Below are 9,932 nucleotides of genomic sequence, written 5' to 3'. Positions count from 1 at the left end.
TGAAAAAGAAAAAGATGCAAAGTCACAACATGTGCGATACATACATACTTTGAAAAATAGTATGGAGACTATCGAGTCAAGCGACACTAGCTACCATGGCCGCGGAAATGCTGTTGATCTAGTATTAAAAGGAAGTAGTAGCTCATATTGACGTTAACTAGACCTAACCCGTGGTTTGAAAGAAGACGTATTGTTTAGAGCTAGACTAGACGTTTTGTTCGAAGCCATGTTTAATATATACATGTATATTTAAAAAAAATTTTTTTAATTTGTTTCCATTAACTCAATTTTTGTTCCATAATTATGAAAATTCTAAATATTTCAATAGGTTCAAAGCAAATATAGTTTCTAAAAATGTATTCCAAAACAGGCACGAAGAATTAGCCCCCCCCCCCCTCCCCGTCTTTGACAATGAGCTTTTTTTTTTTTTAATTTTGTAGTGCAAATAAATTGAGACTGTCCCATCCCCCATTACTTTTAACAGTAGTTGTACATGAAAAGAATATAAGCTTGAAAGTTATTAATAACAAATATTTCGCCAAGCCTAACCCCAAGTGAACATATCAATGTATAACTTCAAGGACGCCTATCTCAAAATCAAGATTAGCTTCACCACTTCATATTTCTACAGGAAGTTGGGTATATGAATAGCTTTTAATTGCAGTGTTTGCAAAAAAATTCATTGACAAGTTTTTGAGCAGTGCTTCATGTAGTATCTGGACTACCCTGTTTTTGAGTACCAATTTCCACCCCAAATCCTTAAATTTTCCCAATTTCTTATTATATGGTTATGTTTAAGCATTTTATTATTATATATTTTATATTTTACATATATTCTAAATATTATTGTAAAAGATATAGATAAAAATTCCATCAAATTATTTTTTTGAATTGAAAATCGGAATAATCTTGTAAAATTCACAATTTTCGAAAAGGGGGTAATTCAAAGCTTATTATCTCCCTTGTATACCTAGAAAGTGGCCATGAAATTTATACACATTATACAGGGCATCCTGATGGTGCTTCTTGAAAAAAAGAAAAAATATTCATTGACGAGTTATTTTTGGCCACATCGTCCCGCATGTCCTTAAGTCGAGGTAGATTACTAACAAATAAGTTGATGTTGCAGGGTTTGAACAGTGTTATGTACTGCTTGCACTCAATTGACACCTGTGAACTAGATTATTCAAGAGCTTTTCGTTAGTAGAAAAATGACGTTATGGTTCCTGATTGTACTAGAAAATTCATTCTTATATATAGATACACTGGCATTCTTATTGTAAAAAAAAAGCTCTGGTTAGATACTTTCTGTGCATTTTGGATTTTTATTATACTGGGAACTAGGATTTTGGAATTTACTATTTTGTGTGTATATTCAGTTTGGCACGGATTTTGATATTTACTGTTCAACTACCGTAAGTTAGTATTTTGCTATTGTTACAATTTTCTTTCAATTATTCATTGTAAATAAATCTTACATTGTTTGATTGTCTTTGTAAATTCTGCTGCTGTATTATCAAGGGTAATTCTTACCCATAACAACAGTCTGATTTAAAATTAACTTTTCGCAAATTCCATGGTCCTTATAACGATCTAATTTATAAATACAACCTGTCATTGGGTCGAATGATTTCTGACGTCTTTCATACCAATTGTTGGGCCGTTCTTTACATACTGATTTTGTCTATGAATTACTCCATTTACCTGATCAAGATAGAGGGCTCACGGCGGGTGTGACCGGTCAACAGGGGATGCTTACTCCTCTTTGGCACCTGATTCTACCTCTGGTGTATCCAGGGGTTCGTGTTAACCCTAATCTTAATTTTGTACTCTGTATAGGAATTATGAGGTTGGTCGCTGTTCGTAATCTTTACTTTTTCGTGTTGCATAAAAAATAAATATAAAATACCTTTTCGTGTATTACAGACAAAATAAAAGCTGTGAAATAGAAATTCTAATATCTTAAGCAGTTCAAAGTTAATTAAGAAATAAATTTCTATTTTGAAAATACATGCGTGTATGAACTGTGACGTTTTACGTCGAGATACTAATTTATGAAGTGTCAGCGCTTTGTGAAAAGTATGCTGGCGTAAAGCTTTCGTATACATGTAGTTACATTCTACTTTCATTTTTGTCGGGATTTCCAGCTGTTAAAATAGATGTACTATGTTTATCTGTATACATACGCGCATTGTTTACAGCGGCAACGCATTCGTGGGGAAATGGAAATCATTACAATTTGTGGAGATGTCAAAGGCAAAATAAGGACATGAAAGCTCATTTAGTGATTCGATTTGCATAATCATGCCCCTAAAATATTACAGCTCTTTACCATGCGTGCAGCAGTAACAAAGAACCTGGTTTTACTAATTTCGCTTCAGAACTGTTCATGGTTACACATAACCAAATTAATGATGAGAAGAAAAGGTCAAAGGTCAGGTAAATACGGTTTTGTTTACAATGTGACATGGTGTTTTGACTCATTTACTTTCCAACCCATGAGAAGATTCAAAATGCTTCACACACAGAGGGGTGACGTCTAATATTTAGAGCGACAAAATGTCAGATCGAAAAAATACTGCGAAAAGAAAATGGTCGATCTGCCATAACTGATTTACTTTTTTTAAAAAGTCAAAGTTCTTCACACACAGGCTCAACGTGGAGGAGGGATGACATATTTTGCTTTGGGGTTTAAAAGTTCAGAGGTCTAATCAACAATGCACTGACAAAGGAACGTGGTTACTAGATATATAGGATTAGCTTTTCAACTACATGTATATGTAACATAACACTTAAAGAATATTTACACTTGGGGTCCAAACGTCAGATTTACAAGAAATTGTCAAAGAAAAAAAATTCAAGGCTGGAAAGGTGACAAGTATTTAGAATAAATATGGTGTTCATATATGGACCCAGTTTGGATGTGTCCACGAGGAATATACACGAGAAATGAAGCTGTGAGTGGAGAAGAGTGTCGTATTAAAACAAGAATGAATGTTGAATATCTCAGGCTAAAAAGATTAAAGTTAAAATGATAGCTACACCTGGAAAATGGCAAAGCACCTAGTTCAGAATTCCGACAAATGAAGGACTGTTTGAAAAGCATTTATGTCATTGGGTATATATTTTATCAATCTCAATTTAAAAGACTTGTGAACCTAGTGGGCATTTGCATCGAGTTCTCTTTCTTTGTCAATAAAATTTGAGGTTGGAGACATGAAGACTAATCATTTATCGTCGATTAATATGAAGATAAAATTACTCTCTTTACCTTCATATAATATAAGCCATAATATGCACTTGCATAATATATAATTATGTTCATCAGATTAGGATGTAGAATGGACAGTATTTATGCAGTCAAAATCACTTTATTTGTAAAAACAGACAATTCAAAATGACATGATTCGACTTGATTATATAATACTGCAAGACAGTCATAAACACGCGACACTTGCTCCTCACCCTATCCTACGGCTTCCAAAAATTAATGATACATGTTTATCAGTCGTTCATTGCACATTTCCCTTGGCCTGTAGAATTTCACACTGATTTCAACCACGTATTTACATCGGTAATTATCAGTTATGTAACACAAGCTGATGCATTGTCAATAAAATTTTCATAAAATTTACATACAATGTCAGCGAACTGCATTAACTACAAGCCTGTCCAATTGTTCATGTCAGGCAAAGTCTATGATTGAGACGTTTAGTCTCTCCTGTCACGGAGCTCTAGATTCAGATTGGCATCCATACATGAAGCAAATGATGACAACCTTTTGTTGACCTGGTCTGTTGGGTATATATCACGTGACCTGCTTTAGTTTCTGTTGTGAATGTTTCCAAAGTTTGATGTTAGTCATTAAAATTCCCTCGTACGTACTGTCGTCTGCCTCTATTTCTTCATTCGGAAGTGGCATCATCACAGCGAGGGAGTGGGACTTTGGAATTGTGGGAATGGGAGGAAGGGATGATGTAGAACAACTTAGGTAGTCTCGAAGTTCCTCAGCTGTTTCTTCGTTAATGTCTTCCACCGAACTTCCAAATCCTATAAAAGAATGAGAGTCATAAATGTAATTGTTTATAGCCCAGGATGACAAAATATTATCGTTCCCCGAGACAGTGTCTACAGCACAGCTCCATTGATGACCTCTACATAATATAATGCTTACACTGTATTCCATTTTTCAGCGAATATCTGTCAAATTGTATTACTTCAAATTGATAATATTATATCCTTTAGTTTAAAATGCTCTTTGCACTGATTAAAATCCCTGCAGGTGTATCACATTACTACCTTAAAAAAGATAATATAAAGAACTTGAAGTGTTCTTTCAGAATGTTTAAGTTATAACCGTCATGCCTTGCAATTGTTTGTCAGATCTAGAATATGAGAAGCCCCCAGTAACGATTTGATGTATTTGCATGAAATAGTTTGAATTTAATCATAATGAATCACAATCGATTAAAGCAATATCGATAGAATTATTCTCTATACAAAAGATTTATTTCAATATATATTTTTTAAAACATTGTATGAATGTTAACTCATTTATGGCACTACACTGTTTTCCGTTCGTTTGATTGTATGTTGTCTTCGAGAATTTTTTACTTATGTAGACACGTCTCCAGCTTTAAGTGAAGTATCACATTCCTGTCGGGACCCGGGTTAGAATAGGTCCTCAGTACCTCTTGCTTGTCGTAAGAGGCGACTAAAAGGGGCGGTCCTTCGGATGAGACCACAAAAACCGAGGTCCCGTGTCACAGCAGGTATGGCACGATAAAGATCCCTCCCAACTCAATGGCTATAAGCGCTGAGCATAGGTCTAGATTTTACAGCCCTTCACCAGCAATGGTGACGTCTTCATGTGAGTGAAATATTCTCGAGAGGGACGTAAAACAATTTTCAATCAATCACAAACTTTGACCTATGCATGACTCTCAAGGTCATGGAAGTTAGGGCTCTGCATTGTACCACGTCTACCGAACACAAGATACCCGTTTTATGGAAGTATCCGAATACTCGTTGACTTTCACTTTTAATGCCGGACCCTTGGCAAGGTAACAGTCACAACCTATGTTAAACATTTTTGGTTTGATACGGCGCCGGAATCGGGAATCGAACCTGGTCCCTCAACTGCGAAGCGAGTGCCTTTATAACCATGAGACTACCGTGCCCGATGTATATATTTTCCGAGGTACAACTGGGGAGATACTGGAACTCGTTCGAGGGGAGAATGAACTTACTATGATTGTCTGAATATCCAGTACATGCTTAGTAATTTACAGACGGAATAAAAAGTAGAAAAACTTTGTTATTTGTTTGAGACAGATGGGGAGAGAGATGACATCCTATTTCGGAAAAACCGGGCAAACAGTTTCACGACTATTCACGCATAAGCAAATATTCTTGAAACATTTAATCGATTGTAGAAAGAAAAAGGGCTACATGTATCAAATAATATGTGAATTGTGAAAATTGTGAATGTTCTCTTGGTTGAAGAGAACCGAAAAAACGTGATTATAAGCCTAAGGTTTGTCTAACAGTAACAGGAAACGGGTATCTGGTATATGCAGTAAGTGTATTCCTTAATTTTGGTCTCCTTTCAATATTCTATAACATTAATAACAATACCTTCAAATGAGTCGACGGATCCCATGCTGTCGTTCCTGTGAAGCTTGTTGTATGACGGGGCACTCTGCTGTCGAACTAGGGGCGTGGTCATGGCGTTAAATTCGACAGCGGACACCACCCGTGCCCCCGCACTCGGTCGCTGCTGACGGGCTTTCGTTAAACTCCGGATTGATTCGTTAATTCCAATCAACTGCTTCATCAGCTTCACGTCTTGGGTCCTCATTGCTCTCTGTAAAACAAGCGAATTTTGTGAATTTCCTTACCACTCTTAAATTGACTTTGACCGTTAGATCCCTGAAACAAATGACCATCTGACACATACATGTACACTGAGACTATGTCTAAAGTTTGATTGCTCTCTAAATATCAAACAGCAGTCATTTTAGATACCATGCGCAAACAAGGAAGGTATAGTATTATAGACATCAGACTTATATATGGATAGAAAGACCCAAATTAATATCCCCAATTTCGCATAGAGATAAAATTTGCTGTAGTGAAGGTAAAATGTGTTCTCAAACTGCACAGCAAGATGTTTCTTTCATTTGATGCAAAGTGGCCATCATGCTGAACTTTGGTATGAAGTTATATTGCGTTTGTTGTTAGGGGTTTACAAGTGTTTAAAATAGCTACGAATGCGGTATAATTACATAGAACGGACATTACTAGGTTGTGAAGGAAAAACGGTATCCTGGTTGCTGCATCTAAATGACCATTAATGTGTTGTACACTGTAATCACTGGTAAAGCTTCCAGACACAAATCTTTTGTGTACGACAAATGGGAGAAGTTTGTATTGATTGAATAATTCAATATTTCCCGATTCCTCTTATCACCCGATATACGCAGTATTAACTTATTTGCATGATAGTTTAAATTGTGTTTGTTGTTGTTTGTGGGTGGGGTTTTTTGTGTGTGTTGTTTTTATTTTATTTTTTTAATTTTATTTATTTATCTTTTTTTTTTCTTTCTTTTTGCTTTGTAGGCTATGATTAATTTGATAATGTATTTGATAATTGAATAATTTGATAATTGAAAAGATTGGGAAAATTCGTTTTTCAGCTTGGTCCGCTTTTTCTATTACAATGTCTACTTTATCTTTAAAATATGGCGTATTTTAAAAGTACTGATTATGTTTCACATTATTAGATACTACACAATAGTGACCTCTCCGTACGCAAACACAGACTCCTACCAAATCCCCAATTTTAGAATATATTTTGCTAAACTTTTACAAGGAGAAAAGCCCTTTTGTTATACTAGGAAAAACGATTGGTATCACTTTTGAAGACATTTTGATTTGAATTTCAGATATGCCTATTATTCAGTTGTGTAGGAAATGCAGGAAGACATTATTATTCAGAAAATGAAGTTTAGACATGTATGAATTAATTCTATAGTGTTAAAACGTGCAACGAGTCATTAACAAATAAGGAATCTTAAAGGAAGAAAAGACCGAAGCTATGACGCTGTACCAAACAATCCGTTATTTTACCAAAAATTTAGAACACCAGCGTAAAAGACATCATTTATGTTGTTATGAAAAGAAATTTTGACGAAGTGTCGAGATAAGCTGATTCTTTGACTAGCGTCGCGACAGGATAACGGTTTAGTCATTAATAACCCACTCAATTGCAGCGCCGTACAACATTTTAAAATTTCACTTGAAATTTGAACTCATGTCACACTTAAACGTACATATGTAATGTTGAGCAAAATCAAACAAAGTGAAGCTTTCGTGCGAGAAATAATATTAAATTGTTTGTATTTAAGATTATTTTTAATGAGTGTTCATATAAAAATATTCATGTTTGCCTTTTCTTTAATAACGTCTCGGTGTGCATTCGCGATCTGTTTGCGAATTTAATTTCAATGCTTCTCGCGTTGCAGAAATGATTAATGCACAAAGCTTGACATAAAGCCGCTAGTTTTCTTAAACCTGTGACTGACAGGTCGATCAAACAAATATATTTCAATGGAATAATTAATTTTTATCAATGAAATACAAACAATCTGTATTTAATATTTGAATTTGTATTCTAAAAAATTCAAACAACCCACATACCAATCAATCATTAGATGTCCACGAAGACAAAGGAATTTTATTTGGTTTTGTTTTTATTTATGTTTCGTTTTTTAAACTTTTTTTCATAAAGGATAAAAATGAAACTTAAATTTTCTGGTTCTATAAGTACAGTATGTTATGTAACTTAATTATTCGCTTGATTTCACAATTAAATCCAAACAGAGAGTAAAATTTGTACCGAGTTATATAGGATGGGTAGCATATTTCAACTTTTAAACATTGAAATTTACCAGTCCCTAATATCGTAGGAATTTTATATTTGTACATATCACAACCAAACTAAGCAAAAAAAAAAAAAAAAAAAATATTGTATCAACCCTTGCATCCCTTGCTTTTGTATCCAGTGTCTAGACACATTATGTAATATTTGTTTGACACCTTATGTAAAATGAATAAATGATAGATGTTTGTTTTGTTATTCAGAAAAACAATCATGTTATATCTGTTTACAGCATGCGATTAACAAAACACAAAAGATGTGGCAGCACTGATTATAGCAGATAGACGAACAATAGACAGAGTTACTCTATATGAAACTAGAATCACTATGCACGTGCTGTTTACCTACTATTTCCGAGAAGAGAACATTGGAGTTGATACAAACAAGTGGGAAGAAGCTACGAAGTGGTATAATTAATGAGAGTAATTAAAGAGGGTTCCTGATTCAATTCCCACGTTTTAAGGTTCTCTTATTATACATTACATTAGTATTACATGTTGGAAAACTAAAGGTAATTTGGAGACTAATTCGAAGAAACCGACAAAGAAGCATGTCTTTGACTGGGAGTATACATTATACTTTGTGAAGTATATCCTTGTCATTGATTGATTAGTTTTCAGTGAATATTAGCGTTTTAGTACTGGGGGTGAATGAAGATTATCTTACCAAATCCGATTTTAAATTTTCCAGTAGTGAGGAAATTCGGTCAGTAGATGACTCCATTTGTTCACATTACACAGCTTAAGCTGTAAACTATTCGGTGATATTAGTCCAACGCAGATAACGCCATCCAAGGACTATCTACAATGGAATCAAATTTGTGTTATCACCGACAATTCACATAGCATACTAGACCCCTTGTTAAACGTGCGCGCACTTATACCACCTGTTTTTCAATGATTGACAGGTGTAAAATTTGTTCTACCTGTGTGACTTTCACTATAAGGCAATAATTAGAGTTAATGGACTGTAATTGGTGAAATGTATACGGATATATTTTAATTCCCACCCATAATTAAGTGACTTGTGTATTTCTTATCCAGCTGCGACGGATTAGTTGACAGGACAGATGTAATAAACTCGCGAAGGAAATGTTCATTAAATACTTTAAAAAGAAAGTGTAGATTTGAAAGTATACATTGCACAAATTGAGACTAATCCAATAATTGTTCAAGTGAACAGGCACTGGGACTCCTCGTCTAATATGCACGGGAAAACGGGTGCATTAATTCAAATGCTTTATAACAAAGTAGAAGCTTGCTGGCTCTGCGAATTCAAACCTGCTATTCGAAATGTTACTCACTGTCCTATTTAACCATCATGAGAAACTTCTCCCTCCCTGTTTTGGTCATCCTTGCCTTTGGAGAATAAGAGTAGGGTTAAAACGATGTCTATTTAGAATTATACACATGGATAAAAGAGAGGTGGCCTCTGTGAGTGATTTGTACAATATATAGGAGTTTAATTAATACAGTGAAGAGTTACATATGTAGCGTTACAACAGGAACTGACTTAGTCTACCAAGATAGTAATTTGCGACATTTACATGCCGTAAGTTGAAAATAAAACGTAGTATAGGTGGGTGACACATGCCATGTCAGGACCCACCATTTTTTCTTTATTTTTGATTGTAGAAGTTTGCTTGATTACCGTGCTATGTATTTCCTCGTTGGCGATTATTTTACCTTAAAAGAGTGTATTGATTGTAATACAGAGCTGGGATTTTCCTATATCAGTACAGGAACGAGAGTTATTTGCCCTTTAGTCTATGCAGTTAACAGCTTGTAGCCAAAATACTTGTACATTGTAGATCTGAAATATCGCCAAATCGAAGTAAAGCAACACAAAACAAACATCTGTGACTTGCATTGGCTATCACAACCAATACATTTGTAGAATTTACATTGTACTTTAGAAAAGATAATATTTGATCATTATATGGTGTGATATTTTAATTAATCAAATATTTGCCGATTCCAGTATCTGCCTG

The 9,932-nt window shown here is 34.7% G+C and overlaps 1 protein-coding gene across 1 annotated transcript; it reads right to left on the bottom strand.

Moving 5' to 3' along the window:
- Positions 1 to 3,351: 3,351 nt before the first annotated feature.
- Positions 3,352 to 8,835, bottom strand: LOC125676999 (uncharacterized). The gene is made up of 3 exons (XM_048914907.2): positions 8,609 to 8,835; positions 5,638 to 5,866; positions 3,352 to 4,050 (listed from the first exon to the last, which is right to left on the bottom strand). Exons 1-3 carry the CDS (start codon positions 8,663 to 8,665, stop codon positions 3,809 to 3,811), a joined length of 528 nt encoding a protein of 175 aa, XP_048770864.1. The 5' UTR covers positions 8,666 to 8,835; the 3' UTR covers positions 3,352 to 3,808.
- Between the last annotated feature and the right edge of the window lie 1,097 nt (positions 8,836 to 9,932).

This window comes from Ostrea edulis, chromosome 3, assembly GCF_947568905.1.
Source record: "Ostrea edulis chromosome 3, xbOstEdul1.1, whole genome shotgun sequence".
Lineage (NCBI taxonomy): Eukaryota > Metazoa > Mollusca > Bivalvia > Ostreida > Ostreidae > Ostrea > Ostrea edulis.
This window is presented reverse-complemented; position numbering and strand designations above follow the sequence as displayed.

Bases quoted from the DNA above. Each gene is read 5' to 3' on its own strand.
- LOC125676999 (XM_048914907.2), bottom strand. From the start codon at position 8,665: ATGGAGTCATCTACTGACCGAATTTCCTCACTACTGGAAAATTTAAAA. The intron at 5,867-8,608 runs GTAAGATAATCT...CTTGTTTTACAG, and splicing joins AAAATTTAAAATCGGATTTG to AGAGCAATGAGGACCCAAGA. The intron at 4,051-5,637 runs GTATTGTTATTA...ATTCTTTTATAG, and splicing joins ATCCGTCGACTCATTTGAAG to GATTTGGAAGTTCGGTGGAA.